The sequence below is a fragment of the Impatiens glandulifera genome, chromosome 1 (assembly GCF_907164915.1).
Source record: "Impatiens glandulifera chromosome 1, dImpGla2.1, whole genome shotgun sequence".
Taxonomy (NCBI): domain Eukaryota; kingdom Viridiplantae; phylum Streptophyta; class Magnoliopsida; order Ericales; family Balsaminaceae; genus Impatiens; species Impatiens glandulifera.
In genome coordinates this window covers 53,451,815-53,474,193 of record NC_061862.1, presented here as the reverse complement: position 1 = coordinate 53,474,193, position 22,379 = coordinate 53,451,815, and the positions used below count along the sequence as shown (strand labels likewise).

The following is a 22,379-nucleotide window of genomic DNA, read 5'->3' as shown; positions in this document are numbered from 1 at the left end:
TGTATTGAGTGATATAATTATTAGAGTGTGAACAAAGTGTTGTTTGATTATAGTTAGATTTAAAAAAAAAAACAATCCAACCCAAACTAAAATATTTTAGTTGTTTAAATTAGGAATTTAATGGTAAAATGATATTAACGTGTGAAAGATTGAATTTTTTTATAAAAAAAATAGATAAAATTCTAACTCTAAAATGTTTTTGAAAAATTGAATTATTTGCTTAAAAAGTTGTAGAGTATTTTTTTTTTAAAACAAAGTTGTAGAATATTTTTTTTTGGAAAATAGCTTAGTGTTATTTTCTTAAAAAATCTCAAAATATGGAAAATGAGTTTCAAAAATAAAGTTGGATAGACCCTAATTTTGTTGAAAATACAACATGATAACATGATGTTCAAACAACTGAATTACAAAACAAACAGAATAACAAACAATTGAATTACAAACAAGCCATCAAACAAGAACTATTTTAACATTTCTTCCTTTTATGATTTTATAGTGGATATTCCACCTTTGACTGAGTTTCTAACTGTCTTCATTAATTAGAATTCCCATCCATATATGTATGAGAGCGTTGTCATCAGAAATAATATTATCTCAAACCTTTTTCCTTCGGTTCTCTTATTCGTGCTATGAATTCTTGTATTTCTTTCTCTCTTGGTATTGTAGATCAGATCTCCAAAAAAGCATTTGAAAATATTCGCGTATAAGCTATCACCCTTACAAGCTCTATGATTTCGTTCAATGTACCTAAAAAGTTAATGATATTCATGTTCTGAGCAAAATTAATCCACAACTTGGATACAAATGCTTAGTCCCCAAACAGGTGGTCAATATTTTTCTCTTTTACTGCGCAAGTTGGGCAATTGATGTCTAGAATATTTATATACTTCTTAATTTTGTCTCTTGTCGCCAATCTTTTCCTGAATGTCAGTCAAATGATGAATTAGTGTCGAAGTATAACCTTTGAAGGCCAGACTACTTTATGTCAATCGATCACCACCTCATTTATTCTAATGATCTCCCATGTCTTTTCTGCCAAGAACTTTCCATTCATAACAATATTCAAGCTCTTTGTTACTTTGTATTAGTGTTTCAATTGAACTACATATTATTGGTCAGATTCAGAATTTTGACCCTTTTTGAAATACTCCTAAGAATAAAGTTGTAGACTTAGTACATGAGACGATTTCTTTTGATTCTGATTCTAATAGATTGGAATTCCTCCCAAAGAATTATAGGATTATTCTCTAGCCATGGATCGTACCAAAATAATATTTCCTTTCCATTACTAATTCTGAACTTCATCATCTGATATGCTTCTTCACTGATTTTTAGGTTTTCTTCAAAGACCATGTCATTTCATTTTTGATTTGTCATGTTCATATATTGATTTCTCCTTTCAATAATCTCGTATTAACCCATTTAACCCATAATAAATTTGTTTTTAATCTCAAGGGTCCATACATGTCAGACATAGTTGGCGCTTGATTACATATGACCCAAATTATTCATTTAACACTAGTATATATTTTTTATAACATTTAACCTATTCGAAAAGTTAAGGCTGAATATATTTGATAAGCTTAATTTATTATAAGTTTTTTTTTTTCAGATTATTTGTTTTAAAGGTAAGACCTTAATGTTGGATGATAATCATCCCATGTAGAGTATGATTGAACAAATAAATTTGAGTAGCATTGGAAGTGTAATTGAACTTTTTGATGTTTTTGTGATATAAAATGTATTTTTGATTTGTATCCATTATTTTGATATAATTATATTTATAAGATGATAGACTTTTATAACTTAAAAATTAGATTATTTTGAAACATTTTTTACTTCTTCACAGGGAAATATCAATAAATTTATGGTGCGTTTGATTCAACATTTGTGTAATAATCTGTTACAGTAATTTTGTGTAATAAGTTAACGTAAAAATTATAATTAATATATTTTGCGTTTAAATACAATTTTTTCTCTACCCTATTCTATCTAATAAGTTGAAAAAAATAAACTAAGTATGAGCTGAATTTTAAGAAACATACTTAGAATAAAATGGAGGGAATAGGCTGAATATAAACTTAATCAAACTTACCTTTAATAGGAAATATATATTTTTTAAATATCATCCAAATGTCTAATTAGATTGAAATAATAATATGAAATATAGGTTAATTAAACATATATTCATAAATTTATTAATAATATTTTTTCAAATTCATTCTAAATCTAATTATAGAAAAAAAAAATGTTATTAAATGGGTTCATTATATTCCTTTTAGAACTAAAATATATAAATACCATTTCTTTCAACATTCTCCAAACTTATATAGCAAATAGAGCACAATGTTTTTAATAAATAAACTAGTTCCTTTTAAAAGTTTCAAACCCAAACCTCCTTTAGTAACTTTATCCAAATCACACAATATTACTTTTCCTCTTTAATGAAATAGAACCCCACCAAAATTTAGTCACATCCTTAGTTTTGTAGAAAACTAAAAACATACATTATATGACTTTCAAAGTATGTTTAATAAATTAACATAATTCATAGTCATTACATTGTTTTCTTTTAGTAAAAAATATTTTTGCATCATCTTCCTTAAAACTCATCCAAAAACTTAAGTATCACATAAAATGGTAATGGTTGTAAATTTGTGTCTATATAGCCAATTTTGCCTTCAATGTACATGTATCAAATTCAAGCTTCAATTATGAACATTTCCAGGAAGCTGCAAGATCTGGACCTCGATTTCAATGCAAAAATCTCGACTTCAATTTCGATTCAATAAATCACATCCTCTTCTCAAATACCTACAATCGCAGAATATGAAAAGTACGCAGATCCAACAATTTTCATTACAGAAGAGAACCAAAACTGAAACTTTTTTTTACAAGTGTGAGCATGTTCCAAAAAACAATTATACTAGCCCGACCGCGCTACTGCTGATTCTAACCAATAGAAACATCAAATAGAGTACAATAAGTCCAATTCCAAACATCCTAGTAGGCCGCATCTCATTTCTAGGAAGAACCACAACCGCCCAAACAAGTCCACACAACAGAAATCCCATCGTGTATAACAAACTCCCATCTTTCGGTACAACATAAGAACTCGGTTTCTCAGACCAAGCCCTTAACATCATCGAGACACCCAAACCAACAAGCGTGTTGAACATGGGTCCAGCGTAGCAACCAGAAAATGCGATCTGCACTCCATCCCCACCGTTCAATGCTAATGCAGTATTCGATACCAAATCCCCCATTGAATTTCCCCATGCCAAAACAGTCAATCCTAGAATAGAAGGATTCACACCAAGAATCACACCCATTCCAACCAATAACGAAACTAGCTCATTCGCAATCATGTAGAACCAGATTATACTCATGAAGAAACCGCCCAAAACCCAACCGAGCATAAATGTTTGAGGCGGGTGGTCTGCTCTCGTGTTTCGATTCGCAAGAAAACCAAGCAAGCAACCGGATAAAACACCAAGCAAGTAAACAACAGATGAATTGGTTCCATCTTGAGAATTCCATAGAAAGGAAAGAAGAACAGGGGACAGTAATGCGCTAGAGACAGCATAGGGCTTTGACCAATTCTCCTCATCGACTAATGGAATTGTAAGTCGTCTTGGAATTGTTAACGGAAACTCCACTAGAGAGCAAAACCTAGACAAAGTTAAAGAACGATCTTGGTTAGTTCCCATGCTCTCGTCGTTCCAACCCCATATAAGCTTATCGCCGTCCCCTTTCAGAAACTGGTTCGAGTATATCGCTACATTCGACGCCCACATCCACTGGGGCAACGAATTGTTGATCTGAGGTGCATCTCTGTCATTTTCCACATCAAACAAATCATTCCCTAAACTCCCTCCAACTGGAAGTAACGGATTGATAGCATCCATAGTCAATCTTTTCCCATGGTTTCTCCACAATTCGTTTGCAGCCACAACAAAAGCATAAACAGCATAAATGGAAACGAAAGCAATGGATGCGAAAACACTAACTCTTCCAACGAGGAGAATTAACGAAAGAGACAGCAGAGTTAGAATGAAGAAACTAACATCTCTAATGAAGCATTTTCTGTCAATACGAACTTCCTGATCTGCAACACATAGAGAAACAATACCAACAACAATGCATGTTACGAAAACTGCCCCACCTAGTACACTATTGAGACCGACTTCTCCATTGTCTTTTCCAGCAAAAGCTGCAATACTCGCGAATACATCCGGAGCACCATTTCCAAGTGGGAGAAGGGTTACACCAGCAACTGTTGGAGATAGAGCTAATAAAGTTGAGAGCTTTTCTAAGGAACAACAGAAATAATCTGCTGCTGTATTACCCAATAGATAAAATAGAACAGCTAGCCAAACAGCTAGAACAACGAAACTGATTGCACTCTCTTGACAATCACAGTAGTAAAATTTAATATAGTCAAAGAATCCGTCTGAAGAACAGTGAGGATAAGCTTTCAAGAATTCACAACGGCTTGAAAAGCCTAAGTGATTCAATAATCCAGAACAAACCTCCGATTCTTTTACGGTCGCACTAATGCTATTATTAATTACAGACGAATTGACTCTAACCTCAACCAATTGCCGGCGATTTGAAGTGGGATTTACATCACTTCTCCAGCTCAATCGAGTAATAGAAGAAGAAGGCGACCCAGTGAGGAGTGGATTCCGCAAGATGTCTACCCTGTTATAAAAGAATAAGAGAAGTAGTAGGGAAGATAATCCATTGAAAAAGAAACGATATTGACGGAGTTTTCTCCTATGATCCCGGATGAACTCCGCCATTTCGCTTTTCCTTCTTAACCCAGATAGATTCTACCGTGGGGGGTGGGGTTTGATTTGCCAGGAGAAGATGAGATTCAGATCAAAAGATCAAATTTGTTGAGATCAAACGCATTCGAGACCTAGTGAGAATTATGTATCCGACGAAGAGCTAGCCAAAGAAGTGAATAGCATGCAATTGGGTTTCGTTTGCCAGAGCAATCGGCGGGTAGCGTTTGGCTTCCGCGAAGTTTCCCGGGTCATCGCCTTCTCCCCCCACCTTGGTTGAATCTTCACTGTAAAAACCATCAATTTTCCCAAGAAACTATGTTTTAATAATTTATATTTTTTTTATTTATATTATTTCTTTTATTAAAGGTAAATTTAGTTATTGTTTATTTGTGTCATTGATGAAGGATTTTTTAATTTAAATTCTTTTTTATTAAATTATAGGATTTTTTTTATTAAATATATTTTTCATAATTTTTTTTATTAGTATAATTTAATTTATAACAATTAAAATATAACTAATCAATATTGATAATACACAAAATTATAATCCATTTGAATTGTCCAATTAAGAAATATTTTTTCTGGTTTAACCGGAGATAGAGTGATTATGAGTGATGACATTTGTGTCTCCATTCCGATCTGATTCTAATTTTGTAACGATCATTAATAAACAAAATTAAATATATAATATCACAAATATATTTAATCTTTCAATTTTATAAAAAAAATTATTTATTTATAATAATATATTATAATTTTCAAAAAAATCGTTTATATAATTTTATTCATTCTTTTGTTTTCAAAATTGGACTGCTTCGATAAGTCCAAATTGTCGTTCCTATCTAACAATAAATAAATCAAAGCCTAATTGCTTATTATTTAGGAAAACAATGTAAATAACTTTTATATTCTACTAAATAAAATAATGAACTCAATTGCTTATGATTTAAGAAAATATGTTAATAGAATTTTGTAACTATTAAATACAAAACCTTCCCAAATTATGAAATTGACCCTATTTTTGACAATTTGACAATTATTCTTAGTAAAATAACTCAATTAAATCAAATCAAATTATACCTAAATCATAGTAAAACTAGCTAAAAAAAAAAGAAAAAAAAAAAAAGCATAAACACAACTTGCTTGTAAATTGGGTTTTGAATCTCACCAAAGAAAGTTACATATTTGGACAAGCAAAAAAAGAAGAATTCATGTACATGAAAAGAAAACAAGTCATACCCTACCAAAAAAAATGAGAGCAAGGGTTCTATTTTCTGTCATAGTATCCTAAATAAACCTAATTTATTTATCAATGTACAAGATAACAAAGAAGTCTCTCTAAATACTATACTTTTTTGTTTTCTTCCTCCAAATGCTCTTCTCCTTCTTCCTTCCTAATATTATTATTACTATCCACAGTTACCAATTTTAAATCTTTCTCAAGATCATCAATCAGCTTTTCAATCTGTCTTCTATAAACAGGCATGAAATGATCTGCAATCATCGTCTTCGAAAGTCTCAATTTGCTATACAATTCCCTCTCAGTTAGAAATATACCAACCTTACTCTCCCTCGGTTCTTCATCTTCATCATCCTCGTCATCGTCATCCCCTTCTTTGTTTCCACTTTCCAAATCCGACCCCAAACAGATTGTAACGATATGCATGATCCTCCCCGGTGGAAAAAATCTATGTACTTCCTTAGTTTCCGGCACAGAAATAATCGCTGCCTGACCCACCTCCTCCGCTACTTCTGCAATGGCAGCTTCTTCTTCTTCCCTTATCTCCTTTACATGAGTAACTTCATGATCCTCTTCTTCTTCATCATCCTCTTCTTCTCCATGCTTGTAAAGTTCTTGCTCAAGTTGCTGCCATAACTCAACTTCAGTCATCCTTTCTTCATCCCGATTGCTGCCAATTGAGTCTGATACTGTTTGCGAAACTGTTTCTTCTTCTTCGACAACGGAATATTCTATCCCCGATTGCCATATCGCTTCTTCTCTGGTAGAAGAGACTGGAACGTCTAGAGATTCGACTATTGTACCTGTATTGTGGGAATGGACGATGAAAGGAGAAGAAGAATCGGGTTCAGCGGCGGTTTCTGGTTCGGAGGAAATATCCATTCTTTCGGAATTCGAACGAGTTACAGCTGCTGCTCGACGTCGAGGACCCATGCAGGACCATGATGATATATTTAAAGATGGCCGTGATAATAAAGCTGCTTGTGCCATGGTCTGAGCTCTCCTCATCACAACCTAATCCAAGAAGTTCGAAATCAGTAAACTTGTTCAATCTGGTTTATTCGAATTTAATCTCAAATAAAACTCAATTTTTCGTCTTCAGACAAAATATCATCAATTGGAATAACAAAAATCTTCTTTTACCCAAATAACTCAATTTTCAATACAATTTTGAAATAACCGACTGGTTATCCAAATAACCCAAGATCAAATGAGGGACAATAAATGATGCAAGGAGAACAATCTGAGAACCGCACCTGTGTCCGGTTGGAGACTGGACGAAGAATCGCACCAGCCCCCGCAACTTTGGCTCTTGCATTGGCCATAGATGGAAGACGGGATCCCAATGCTGATGCAGATCGATAAACTGTACTAAGAATTCTTGTATGCTCAATCTGACTCCTCAGATCATTAATCCAAGCTGAAGCAGTCACCTATAAAGACAATAACTTCTTTTATACCCAACTAAAGTTCGTGATCCAACTAAAAAACTAGTTTTTTTCCTTTGAAGGAGGGACTGCCATGACTCCAACTTCAATAAGGTACTTTTAGTGAGAATCTAACTTGAGACCTCAATCTCTTTTATGTTCAATCCTCTAGCCACTTAAGCTACTCTGGGTTAATACCCATTTTGTCTTTTGGGGAAATTTGTAATACAATTTTGTGGTGCAGCCAAATGAATTCAAGCTACACTTCTTTCAGCAAACGAAAATAATTTGTTTACAAAAATAAATTGGCTAAATCTAAACTGGATCGAGATACAACAAATACTTTTTTTGGGTAAATCATACTTCTTTCCATTTTTTATGAAATGTCTACAAAGAAAGCAAGATAAAAGACTAAACCTCAGCACGCAAGTCATCTACTGAAGCAACAGAAAAAGTGGGAACCAAATCAGCTCCGTTTATGACTGAAGTGATAAACTCTTTCCCAGATTCTGCCAACTCCCAGGTCATACAAGCAGCTGTAGCAATTTTTCGCTAGATAAGTGACAGAAGCAACTGAATCCAAGATATTAAATCAATGCTAACCTGGAGCAAATGTTAAACATGTAGCCATTGACAGTTCATTCTGCTCACGTAGAATATATGTTAAAAGAGCAGCTGTACCTCCACCAAGAGAATGTCCTACAATCTGTGGGAAACCATGAGAAGAAAAAGAAGCTTTAATATCCATAAAAAACTAGCCTAATACTTTAGTATAACAAATTTTTAAAGATATGACTAAAAGAAAGTCATGGCCTGATTCTGCATCGACATTAGGCCCCATATGGAAACACTTTATGTAATATGTTCTGTATTTGGATCCAGATACAGAAATGTTTGGAAACATAATTTATTTTTGTTTCCGTGTCAGATTCAAAAGTGTTCCCAAATGGAGGCAAAGGAACAAAAAGATCATTATTCTTTGATGGGTAAGGGGCAAAAAAAAAAAATACTAATTTACTACCTTAAACTTATAGTTGGGATATTGGTCAAGCGCTTTGATAAGAAGAGGAGTTGCAAGCTTTGCAATCCACCGTGCCGCTGCAACCATTCCACAATGTGCATAACCTAACACAACGGAGCTGACTCCTCCTTCATGTACAACACTGTGATGGAATGGCACAACTGCCCCAGTTGCAGCAGTTAAAGTGTCCTTGATACTATGAGTTCCACGGATAAGCAAAAGGATTGATTTTGTTTTATGGTCCACAAGTATTGTAAAAGCAGGTTTCAGAATCTGCAACATATTGAACATATGTAATAAGTCTAAAAGAACATAGATTTGGAAGTAAGTCCAAATTCATAAAAAAATATTTAAATACGGAAAGGATAAAAAAACATTTAAAACTGACAAAAACTACTTACACCAGCTTTTGGTTCCTCAAGAACAACATTTTCTCTAGAATAGCCAGTCATCTCCAAAAATACAGGGAACGGCTTCTTTGAGAAATGCCAGCAAAGCGTCAAAAAATTCAAGAAACATTTAAGCTCTGATATTATTTCATTTCCTTTGAGCTGTACACTATCTTCCCCACCAAATACACTTGCAACATGCAAGTGACCCTGCAAACAATTGAAAAGGTATTGTCAAAGCATAATAATACTGACATTTCTCATGCATGAGTCAACCCATCATCAGCAACCTCATTTAGGGCAATGACAAATACAAAAATGGATAATACAAACAGAACAACATATAATTTATTGTTTGGATCACATAACAACAACAATTCATTTTTTTTAATGCTAAAGTTTGACGAAAATTCAGTTGCTTCAGAGAGTGAAAAGAAAGACTGGATAGGCTGAATGCTTAAGGAATGTAAGATCCTGCCCAGGAGAGAGATTTTTAAGGAGATCCTTAACTACACAGATAATGACGATGTAGCGCTTAATTGAATCGAGAAAGCTCTCACATTAAATCGAAACAGTAGAGAGAAACTCAAAAACTCGACAAAAGTGTCAAAGACGGATCTTAGCAGCAAGAGGGTTAAGATTAACATCAGACTCAGCTCTTACAACTTGTCTTGACCTCTTTACTGTTGTTGTTTTTTCTTTGTATATTCGTCTTGTCATAACTTGTGACTAATTTGGTCACAGCTTGGATTGTTTTGGTTCTGGATTTTGCCCACGGTATCAGTGTGATCTTTCATGTATCAATGAAAAGGAGTCATTTTTAAAAAAATGTTAAAGTTTGTATTACAAGAATGAGCTTGATTTCACTAACTTATTTGATGAGTAAAGCCAAAACATCTTATGTACTCACTTCAATAGAAACTTTCTTAGACAAAAACTTCAACCTAAATTATGAGTAAAATTGGAGAGCGATAAGTAAATTAGGAAGAATGTAAACTTCCTGGAATATATTCAAAGCCACTTACCTGCCTCTTGAGAAGGAAATTAATCCCAAATGCCAAATCTCCAATGGGCCACTTCCCTAATGTTTCAGAGTAAGTAAATCTAAGAGTCTCTGACAAAGTTGAGATAGTCTCCATCCATGTGGCGGGTGCTTGAATAAGTCTATTTGAAATTCGATCAAATCCTAGATGAGCATTATTCAATTCACTGCCTCTTTCATCTTTATCTTCAGAATCTGTATTCGTTAGCAATTTTCTGTTTAAAGTATAATACAAAAGAGCAGCTGCACCAGCTGCAGTGGCCATTGTTGCAGTTGCCATGAGTTTATTATCCCAAAACCTGTAAATTAACAAGAAACTATTATAATAAAATAGAATAGAATAGAATTTCAAACCAACCTAAAGAATCCAATTTGTTCTTCAAAAGCATACAATTGTATAGATCAATTCTTTTAAGAAACAAAAGTAACACGCAACATCAATCATCCAGCTTTGATTGCCGTAGACAAACTGAAATGGGGAGAAACCTAAAAATCGAACCTATGCTTAGTTCAAATTCCGGATATCCAAATAATCATCACGAGAAAAAAGAAAAAGAAAAAACACAAATCATCATCATCATCATCATCATCATCATCATCGTTTGTCGAGAAAATGGTCGAACCCAATTTTCATAAGATCGCGCATGAATGAAATTGGAATAAAGTGGCGGGAATTTAGCGACATTGATAGATGAAAAATGAAAATGTAAAGGAGAACCTTAACATGATGAATTGGAATGAAGCCAAAAACCCTAAGATACAAAAGAGGAAACGTCGAATTGGCGAAACATTCAGCACGAATGAATACAAATAGAGTATCTGATGAGAGAATACGTAGTGAAAACTCCAAAAGGGAATATGCCAAACCTGAAGCGCCCGATTTTCGCGAACAGCCGATAATTACTTGGAGTTTTTTGGTGAACAATTTAACTGATACAATCCAATCCAAGTGAAGAAAACTTTATATGTATCAGATCGTAATTTAGGGTTTTTGATCTTTTTTTTCCTTTCTTCCTTCTTCGTTTATTGATTACGCCACCGTTCTCTCTCTCTCTATCTCTCTCGTCTGGAATGTAGTAAAATACTAATACTCATCTTGTCGAGATTTCCGGTTCGGGGATCTAAACCGGTCCGCGTTGAGAGTTCTTTCTGTACTGCAATAGCTGACTAAGACCATGTTTGATTGCACTATTTATTTATTTTCTATTTATTGTATCACTAAATTTATTAATTTAAAATATTATATATTTTAAATTGTTATTTATATATATTAATATTTTTTAAATCTTTTATTTAAAAAATAATAATTTCTTCAAAATTACCATCGATCTTAAAATTATTTAAATAATTAACTATCAAACAAGATCTAAAAATTGTTTTGGACTTTATACTTGTTATAGACAAACAATGGGCCCTCTTAGAACAAAAAAAATACAAATATAAACAATTTTCTAAGTCTGAATTTACTATTTAGCTATATGAGGCTATTTTTATCATTATAAATATGGTCTGTTTTTCATTAATTATTTTGTTAGTTTCTTTTATCTTATAGCTCTTTTTTTTTTTCATCGTTATAAAATAAAAGATGTGAGAATGTATATAACCCGCTAAGCTAGAAAAGGGAATGAAATGAGACCGCAAGTTAAGCACATAGACTTAACCATTTAATTATGGGTAAAATTTGTCGCCTAACAGGCTCTAACTCAGGACCTCAAGGAGGCTGAAAATATTCAACTATTAGTTCCGCTAAGCTAGAAAAGGGGATGAAATGAGACCACGGGTTAATTATATAGTCCGCAAACACACTTAACCATTTAACTTGTCGCCTAACGGATTCAAATCCAAGACCTCAGGGAGGCTGAGAATATTCACTTGCCGCTAAGCTTGAAGAGAGAATTATTTTATCATTATATATTAATACTCTTTAAGTATTTTTATCAAAAATATTTACATTTTCTTGGAATAATTACGGATCATTACATTTTAAATAACCCATATTATTTTAAAAAAACTGAAATCAAACAAATCTTCAAGTTTTTTAACATTGTAGAGTGGATGATCCCATTTGCACCGGAGAAATGGAATCTCTTGAACACCTTGTTTTGGTAATTACATTCTTATTTTTTTAGATATAGGAGAGGATGTCAATCCAATAATTGGATTGCAATTTTCTCAAAATTTTCCAATAATTGTTTTGCAATTGGGAAATTCATGTTCGGTATGACATGTAATTTTTCTCAAATATTCTCACTTTATTTTTTAATTATAAGAAGTGAGTATGGAATTTAATTAATTGTATTATATTATTTTTATTAAATATAATACAAAAATATTATATATTTTCAATATAATTTAAAATTTAACAAAAAATAATATCCTAACTTTAGTTTTGGGCTTGTTGGTTGAATAATTTTATAAATTTCTCATGTTATTTTATATATATTATTTTATATTATATAATTATTTATTTAAATTAATGATAATTAATTTAATCTTTTAATAAAAAATATATATTAATTTTATATTAAAAAAATAAGCTTTATATTATTTTATTTTAAGTGTATTAATTTTTGTTAGGTTATTCGTGACACATTTTTTTATTGAATCAATATCTCTATATTGAGGACTTAATATGGTTATTGAAATAGTCTGTGCATTATTTATTATTAAAAAAATTCTTATGCGATACAAACGGATAAAAATATAAATAAAAAATAATAATGTGTATTTAATGTTTAAAGTTATTAATAAATCACGAATATTATATTAAAATAAAAAATAAAACACTTTCATTCCACATTTTATTCATTTCGGTAAAATAATTTAACTTCTCACATATCTTATCACATATTTTTTCTGAATAAATCTCTCATTTCGTGACCTTAACTTTCACTTTAATCAATCAAATATTTGATTCATATTTTTAACATTTAATATTGTGACATCACATTTTGGTCAATCAAATATTTGATTCATATTTGTAATTGTTTTGTTATGTTGCAAGTTCGAAATATACATATAACATTTTTAATTTTATTTTTAACCGTTTTAAATTTATGGACGGGTCAACCCACGATCCGACCCCGAGTATCTAATTACTCTCACATATATATCCAAATTGTTAGGATCGGAGACGCCCTTGGAGGACCGGGGTGTTTCCGGTTTTAGGAAGGGAGACCGCTTACAACAACACAACACACTTTGGTGATAGTCCGGTTAAAGACTAAAACCGTTCTTAACACTACGCAAGCTGTTACAGACTCTTGAACCGGGTTCAAGGGCAGAAATGTCTATTTCAGCTTGAAGCAACGCACACGACTTAGTTTTGATGAGATTAACAAGGAATCGGTTAGATGGAATATATATGGACCGGTTTGGTTAAGGATTATGTTTAGGTTGGTAATAATTCGGTTTTTAGAGTGAGTAAGCCAGAAATAAAAGAAATGACACGAGACAAGATTTTTTATGGATGTTCGGAGCAAACCCTCCTACGTCACCCCTTCTTCTCAGATTATGAGAAGGATCTCCACTAACTTGAATGTTACAACACTCACACAATGCCGAACGAGCCTTAATCACTACTCGTCGGTTACACCACTCACTATGATGTAATACAATAACTCAATATAACAGCAATGTTTTTAATAAATGAAACAACTATTTAGATTTCTTTCTCTCTCTTGCTTGTTTCAGAACTGTTGAATGTCAATTTTATGCTTGGCAAAATTTCTTCCTTGGCTTCTATTTATATGAAAAATATGACAACGGTCATATTTTCTCTCTCCAGGAGATTGGCCGCTGGAAACCGGTAATGATCAAGAGGCTTGCACGCCTTCCCTCTTGGACAGATCAGTTTGGACACATGGCAAACATGCACTTAGCCGGTTTGCATTTTGGACATATGGCAGACATGCACTTAGCCGGCCGCCTGTTTCAGAGATTTGCTAGAGATCTTAGATAAGTCTGCCTGATAGCTACTTGGAGGTTGCTTCTGGATTTAGACAAGCATGCCTGACAGCTACCTGTTGCCTGTAGTTTATTTAATAACCGGAGCATTTATTACCGGAGCGGCTGCATTTAATCAACCGGAGCATTTAATAAACCGGAACTCATTTATGACCGGCCATGCTACATTAAGTGCCGGTTGACCGATCCGGTTGACCGAACTCCGAGCCAGTTGACTGAACTTTACTGACCGAACCGGTTGACCGAACCGGTTTGACCAGAGCCTTTTACTTCAAACCGAACGATATATATATTTGATCCCTGGTCACCTGTGTGACAGACAGAGGTGTTTACCACTACGCTACAACAACTTCTTCTTATATTTAAACCAATTAATATACTTGATATGACTTAGCGGTTTAACATATTTATTTGAACTTAATTTATCTATTCATTAAACCTTTCATAAGTTCTAACAATTATTTTCTAACACAAATTAACCACAATTCTCGACCCGATAATCCAGAAATTTTAAAATTAAGTATCATTATATATATATAAATTAATTAGTTAAAAAGTTGAATTTTATTGTTAAAATGTTCCGCGTTTATCAAATTTGGTGTTAAATTTAAAATATAAAGTCTTATTAGCCTAATTGGTTACAAAGTTGTACTTATTTTTGTTAGGTTGCAAGTTCGAAACATACATATAATATTTTTTATTTTATTTTTAACTGTTTTAAGTTTATGGGCGGGTCAATCCATAATCCGACTCAAATAACCATTTACTCTCAATATATATCCAAATTAACCACAATTCTCGAACCGACAATCTAGAAACTTTTAAAATTAAGCATCTATATATATAAATATTAGTTAGTTAAAAAGTTGAACTTATACTATTAAAATGTCCTGCATTCATCAAATTTGGTGTTAAATTTAAAATATAAAGTCTTATAGGCAAGTTGGTTACAAAGTTGTACTTGTTTTTATTAGGTTACAAGTTTAAAACATATATATACCATTTTTAATTTTATTTTTAACAGTTTTAAGTTTATGGGCGGAAACTCACAATCCGACACAAATATCCATTTACTCTCATGTATATCCAAATTAACCACAGCTCTCAACTTGACAATCCAGACACTTTTAAAATTAAGCATCATTATATATATATATTTGAAGTTATAAAATATTAATTATTTGGAGCTAATTATTTTGTATTTTATTTAATAATTGGAATTATATAATTAATGGGACAATAAGTGAAAAAAAATAGATTATTTAAATAATTCAATCCAAACAAGGAATGTGAGATTTTATAAAATGGGTAACAATTTAGAATTCCCCATATTTTCAAGTTTCAACCATTACAATTTTCATCAACTAGCTTTGCAAAATCATAAATGTTTGTTCTTGCTTGGGTTGGGGTATCTGCTCAGGCAACCAATGATAGAAACTAAGTTAGATTTGTAAATAGTCTTGAACTCTCCTAGATCCTTCACTTCAATTTAAGTCTAAGTTAGATTTTTAAATAGTCTTGAACTCTCCTAGATCCTTCACTTCAATTTAAGTCGTTTTTAATTAGAATCTAATCTAAAACATATAATTTCATCTTTTTTATTGGAGTTCATAATATTTGTATCTTGCTCTTTTCAAATATATGTTGAGATATTTTAAGTTTTACAATATCAAAGAGATATGAAATAGAATGAAAGAAAAATGTCCCAAAAAAATTTAATATAGTCAATGAAAGACATCATACAATTGAAAGTATTGAAAAAATCAATATTTTCATACTAAAATCATTTAAAGTTAGAAAAAATATTTATTCTTATAAGTATCTTTTCGCAAAATGATAATAAGTAACTTATTGGGAGAATAAATATTTAGTCTTTTATATTAAACTAAATTATAAGAAAAAGTAAAATAACTATAAAATTTTTACAATCAAATAAACATAAAATATTTCTTTTGTTCATAGTTTATCTTATTTCTTTTACATTATAGTTGGTGAAATTGTGAAGTTAAACAACAAACATGTGTAATCGAAGTTTTAATAATTCTCCTCCCGGTTTATGTCCCGTTTCATAGCTTAGTACGTGTTTCTGAGACACGTGTCAATATGGAAGGACTACCGCGAGGCAACTCGAAGTTCGATGCATTTCAACATTGGTTTGTGTGTTAGACATTTTTTAAAATGAAACATTTAGTTTTTAAAAGATTTTGAAAATACCTAGAGTAGTAAGAAATTAATTATGTAAAAATAATTAATCCTTCGTTCAAACATTAATAATTTAGGAGGTTAAATAATAATTTAACCAAAATCCGATTTAAATTAATTAAACATAATCAATTTAAAAATTATTTATTTGAAAATCAGATTCGACAAGAGATTTTATGAAAATCAATAAAATGATACGTGTACAAACGTATTTATAATATTCCTTATCTTTAATTAGTAGTCCATGGGCCCTAAATGAGGATAAGCTTTAAATAATTGTACAAAATCATTTAAAGAAAGTGTGTACTTATTGCGTTGATGTTCAGATTTAACAAACCTGAAAATATTAGAGGAGAATGTTAGAATAAATTCCAAACGAGCCCTTATCCAAAACATTAGATTAGGCGATATCCCGAAAATGTGAAAAATGTCGTTTTCTAACCTTTTCGGGATTATTTGAAAATGGGTTATGGGGTCCCAAAATTACGAAAATAACTTTGAGTTTTGGAAAGTGGAACCAAACAGGCCTTAAGACCGGAGTTCTAGGGTCTGGGTTCGTTTTGGCCGATGTAGGCTAGGTTAAGACCGGAGTGGTTTGATCCTAGGCTAGGGCTAGGGCTTGGTTTTGTTGATCATTGGCTAAGATGAGGCTAAGCTTAATCGTCGGTCCTAGGCTAGGGCTAGGATTTGGTTTTGGAGGTCATAGGCTAAGATGATGCTAGGCTTAATCGTCGGTCCTAGGCTTGGGATAGGGTTCAGTTTTATCGATCCTAGGCTAAGATGAGGCTAGGTCATAGGATTGGAAGCATTGGTCCTAGTCTCACGGTCTTGGGAAAATTCCACCGGTCCTAGAAGAATTCGGTTGGTCCTAAGTGAATTTTGTCGGTCCTCGGTTCTAAGTAGATTTCCTCGGTCGAGCTCTGCGGTCCCGGGCAAGTTTCCTCGGTCGGGCGGCACGGTCCTAGGTCAATTTCCTCGGTCCTAAGGTAAAATCTTAGGACTAAGTGTTCTTATTTTTGTCTGAAACTTCAGAAGTCTATAACTTTTGATTGGAATGTCGAAATCACAATCCGTAAGCTACAGTAGGTTCATATGATCATGAAAAATAAAATTCCTAACATAAATCACGATTTTGAAGATTTAAAGAGGATCAATTTCAAATAGCCAATTCTAGGTCAAATTTTGGGATCTTTTTAAATTAGGCCATTTCAAGGCCTGATTTTTGTTCCATTGGCTTTAAAATGATGAATATAGTTGATCTAAACCAAAACAAGAACATCATTACATCATTAAAATAGTTTTTGAAGATTGAATCAAAATCTATTTTTTTTTTTAAACCAAATTTGATCAAACATGATCAAAAAGGTGAAACAATCACTTTTGATTCATCCCTACATGTTAACAAACATGTATAGCTACTAATTGAATCAATAAATCTAACTTAGAAACAAGAACACGAAATTTCAAAAATCCAGTTTTTTAAACTATTTTTTCAAAATTTCAGTTTGATCAAACATGATCAAAACATGATTATATTTACTTAGAAATCATCCAAACATGTTTATAATCATGTATTACAACTAACTGAATCAACAAAATTAAATTAAAAGCAAGAACACAAAATTTTAAAATTAAATTTTCAAGCTTTTTTTCTCAAATTTCAGTTTGATCAAAACTTGATTACAACTTAATCAAAAGGTTGAAATAGTCACTTGTGATTCATCCCTACATGTTAACAAACATGTATATCTACTAATTTAATCAACAAATCTAACTTAGAAGCAAGAACACGAAATTTTAAAAATTCAATTTTTTAAACTATTTTTTCAAAATTTCAGTTTGATCAAACATGATCAAAATATGATTACAATTATTTAGAAATCATCCAAACATGTTTATAATCATGTATTACAACTAACTGAATCAACAAAATCAAATTAAAATCAAGAACACATAATTTTAAAATCCAAATTTTCAAGCTTTTTTTCTCAAATTTCAGTTTGATCAAAACTTGATTACAACTTTTAATCTAAAGGGTGAAACGGTCACTTGTGATTCATTCCTACATGTTAACAAACATGTATATCTACTAATTTAATCAACAAATCTAACTTAGAAGCAAGAACACGAAATTTCAAAAATCCAATTTTTTAAACTATTTTTTCAAAATTTCAGTTTGATCAAACATGATCAAAATATGATTACAATTATTTAGAAATCATCCAAACATGTTTATAATCATATATTACAACTAACTGAATCAACAAAATCAAATTAAAATCAAGAACACATAATTTTAAAATCCAAATTTTCAAGTTTTTTTTCTCAAATTTCAGTTTGATCAAACATGATCAAAACTTGATTATAGTTGTTTGAAAATTATTCAAACATGTATAGAAACATGTATAACAACTATCTGAATCAACAAATCTAGTTTTAAATCAAGAACACAACATCTTAAAAAAATCAGTTTTCAGACTAATTTTTGCAAAATCTTGATTCAAGATGATTTGATCGGTTTTCTTTAAACAAAAAGCTCACACATGATGTACATAATGATTCTTAACAAAGAAATCATACAATCAAGCACAAGAACACGATCAAACTGATCAAACAATAAAATTTGAAGAAATTCAAAATTTCAATTACAAATCAAAATTCAAGGCTTCTGGAATCATACGAATAACTGGAAACATTCTTGGGCAGTGTTGGAAGCGATCCAGAAGCCTAGATCGAAGCTTGGATCACTAGAGAAAGTTTTGAAAAAAACTGTTATTCGCCGGAATTTGTAGATCTTCAATCGGGTTGATTTGATGTGTAATTTTTGGAAATTGTTTAATGATTTGGTAGTGGGAGGGTATGGGGTATTTATAGTAGGGGAAGGTCGGCTGAGTATGGTTAATTTGAGAAGAAATTAACCTCCAATGAGTTTATCCCTAAAATTCTATCCGATAGTTGGCAGTCTTATATACAGCGAGATAAGGCTTCTAGATAGAGGGTTATCGTAGGCACTGACGAGAGGAACATGTAGGCGGAGAAATCAACGGATTTGATCACCTATGGCCAAAGCTAGAGCTTCTAGAAGATTGGACGCCGATGATGATCGCGAATCCGGCGACCCCTGCATCCCAACGAAGAAGATGAACAAAAAGGCGTTGTTTTATGTAACGGGACACCGAGTTCCATCTGGTTCCGTCAGCGGTCAGCCTAGTTGACTAACGGGGTTAGTCTGTCCCGTTAGTTGATTCAATTCGGGCGCGCGGGCGTGGCTCCGTTACATTCGACTACGTGAGAGCGTCTAGGCTGTTGGATGAGATCTGGGCGCTCATCTGATGATCCAGAATCCTTCTGCAGAGATTAAACATAATTTCAGCTACACAAGATTATGCAATTATATTTTTATTTAAAAGGTTATTAAAAATCAGTTTTTAATCCCTTTTAAATCCATTTTTTCACCAAAAAATTTACAAAAAAATATTTCTAGAATCATAATAACAATTATGATAATATTTTATTTTTTTAGAAATTTTTGGGAATTTGAGAGTATTTTATTGAATTGGTTTAAGTCATAAATTAAACATAATATATGATTAAATCACAATTAAATATTTTTAATCCCTTCCTTGGTCTAATTTGGATAAAATATATACAAATATTTTATTCTCAAATTATTTTTGAAATTTTGAAAAGTTTCCTTAATTAAGGTTTAATTATCACAATAATTAATCCTTAATTATATTTTAATTTTTTTAAAGTTATTTTGAATATAAAAATCCAAAATACTATTTTAATATTATTAAATATAATAATATTATTTTTCAAATAAGATAAGTCAAATTTTTATGTTTACAACATGAATTTACTATATCTCGTAGTAATTCTCACATATGCACATAAGTGCAATACCATTACAAAATCCATAGCAGTTGTGAGGCCTATGACAAAGATCTATGCATTTGTTGTCCCATAAACATGCACTTTTGATTGAAAGGAGTGCTCTTCTTATGGGAAATTTGACCAAATGGCCCTTATTTGAGTTTTTTTATCGGCGCATAAAATTAAACGCGCTGATGATACCATTTAATTTTATGCGCTAGTCAAAAACTCAAATAAAGCTATCTTTCAAATTTCCTTTCTTATAACATAATTTTGACTATATTTTATTATTCTCTATAAAACCAAATACAAATAGTCAGGTATGTTTTCATTATTAATATATAGTGATAATTTAATTTAATTTAATTTAGTTAAAGATAAAATTATTAAATTTATAAAAAAAAAAATAAGTAGAGTTAAGATCAATATGAAGAGCAATTTGTTCATCTTTCTTGTCTAATAATAATGACTTAGAGTTAGTTGATTAAAAAGTATAGGTTTATTTAAAGTAAATTGAAAGGGAATAAAATAATATATTATATCAATTTTTTTTTATAAATAATTATTTTCTGTAGACTTTTACAATTTAAAAATAATTCTAAATAATATGAAGATTTGTATAATCTAAAATGTAGATTTTTATAATCTAAAATGTAGACTTTTAAAATCTAAAAAGGTTTCTAAACAATATGTAAATTTTTACAATCTAAAAAGACTTGCAAATAATCATTAATTCTTTTAAAACTTAGAAGAGATGAATGGATAAATTATAGAGATAATTGATATTTTTTTTTGCACTGAATTATGCATTAATTCTGAAATTGATATTTAAAATTAACTAAAGAAAAAAAAATTCATATAACTCAGTTTTAAAGTTAGAATGTATGACCAAATAAAAGTTCATTAAAAAATAAATAAATAAATAAATAGGTTCATTTAGTCTTTTTCTTTAATAAATAGAGTTATTTTTTTTAATTTATATATATTTTTAGTTAAATATAAATATTTTCTCCTCTCCTTAACTCTTTCATTTTATCTCTTTACTTTGTTTATTATTATTTTCATCAATTAATCAATTCTTTAATATTATCTTTTTTTTTTATTTCTTATTCTTTTTATATCAATTTCTCTTCTTTTTTTATTTCATCTTCCTCTATCAATTTTTTTTTCTAATCGTTTATTTGTTCTATTTTAATATATTTTTTAAAGATTTATTTTTATTTAATTTAATATGAATAAAAATAAAATTAATAATCTTTTTATTTAATCTTTAATTATGACCTATAAAGAAATATTCACCTCAATATTGTTCTTATCTAATTTTGATTATTATTTTTTGAACGTTTGATGGATAATTAACTATTATTATTCAATTTTTTATTATTAGTTTTTTTTATGGAAGGAATGAGTTAGTGTGATATCTCAGCATCGTGATCAAATAATTAAAAATAATTAATGGTCAATATTAACGAAGGAGGAAAAAAAATGAAAGAGATTAATTAAAATAAACCATCTTGAATAATCATATAAAAGAAATAAGAAATAAAGGGATTTAGTGAAAAAGAATGAGCGTGAAAAATATATTAATATTTAATTAATAAATATATAAATTTAAAAAATATCTTTGTGTCTAATAGAGATTGAGTCAGCATATTTTTATAATGTGCATCTTTAAATGAACTATTATGTGTAATACACTATCAAAGTATATAGGCTAAACGAGATTTTATTTTACTATAATTTTTTTAATTTGTTTGTATTTTAGTTTGTTTATTGAATATTAAATTTAATAATATATATATATATATAATTACTTTTTATTAAACAAATAGTATATAGACTAAACAAGATTTTATTTTACTATAATTTTTTTAATTTATTTGTAATTTAGTTTATTTATTGAATATTAAATTTAATAATATATATATAATTACTTTTTATTAAACAAATAATATTTATAAATAAATAGATTACGTTTATTATATAAATATTATAACATACAAGAAAACAAATTTAATATTAATTTTTTTTTAATTTAAAAATTAAAATTCTAACTGATTTAAAATTCCAATGCAATTCAAATCAATATAATTTTGGGAAGAATGTAACTTTATAAATTTATTTATAAAGTTGGAGCGAAGTACTAAATATATTTATAAAGTTGTAAAATTCTATTTTTTTTTATATAAAGTTGTCAAAAATATTTAAGATAACGGAAGTTACGGTGTTAAATTTGTTTCCACGTGGCATCCACGTATCTTATATATTTTTTTAATCTATTTTTCCTTTTCATTTCAAACAAATTTTATGTTTTTTTACGTACCTAACCTCAATCCTCTAGCAGCCGACAACAACCACCATCACCGCCGAATACTGCAAATTGCAGCGGACCTCTTCACCAGCAACCAGCAACCGCCATCATC

At 30.6% G+C, this 22,379-nt stretch overlaps 2 protein-coding genes across 2 annotated transcripts; both read right to left on the bottom strand.

Moving 5' to 3' along the window:
• Nucleotides 1-2,830: 2,830 nt before the first annotated feature.
• Nucleotides 2,831-5,066, bottom strand: LOC124936461 (cation/calcium exchanger 4-like). The gene has a single exon (XM_047476965.1). It carries the CDS (start codon nt 4,803-4,805, stop codon nt 2,922-2,924), a length of 1,884 nt encoding a protein of 627 aa, XP_047332921.1. The 5' UTR covers nt 4,806-5,066; the 3' UTR covers nt 2,831-2,921.
• An 891-nt stretch (nt 5,067-5,957) lies between these two features.
• LOC124936451 lies at nt 5,958-10,971 on the bottom strand. The gene is made up of 8 exons (XM_047476954.1): nt 10,780-10,971; nt 9,896-10,211; nt 8,883-9,080; nt 8,482-8,754; nt 8,064-8,166; nt 7,878-7,996; nt 7,290-7,466; nt 5,958-7,047 (listed from the first exon to the last, which is right to left on the bottom strand). Exons 2-8 carry the CDS (start codon nt 10,190-10,192, stop codon nt 6,139-6,141), a joined length of 2,076 nt encoding a protein of 691 aa, XP_047332910.1. The 5' UTR covers nt 10,193-10,211; nt 10,780-10,971; the 3' UTR covers nt 5,958-6,138.
• Between the last annotated feature and the right edge of the window lie 11,408 nt (nt 10,972-22,379).

Bases quoted from the DNA above. Each gene is read 5' to 3' on its own strand.
- LOC124936461 (XM_047476965.1), bottom strand. From the start codon at position 4,805: ATGGCGGAGTTCATCCGGGATCATAGGAGAAAACTCCGTCAATATCGT.
- LOC124936451 (XM_047476954.1), bottom strand. From the start codon at position 10,192: ATGGCAACTGCAACAATGGCCACTGCAGCTGGTGCAGCTGCTCTTTTG. The intron at 8,755-8,882 runs GTAAGTAGTTTT...AATATGTTGCAG, and splicing joins TTGAGGAACCAAAAGCTGGT to ATTCTGAAACCTGCTTTTAC. The intron at 8,167-8,481 runs GTAGTAAATTAG...GGTTTCCCACAG, and splicing joins ATCCCAACTATAAGTTTAAG to ATTGTAGGACATTCTCTTGG.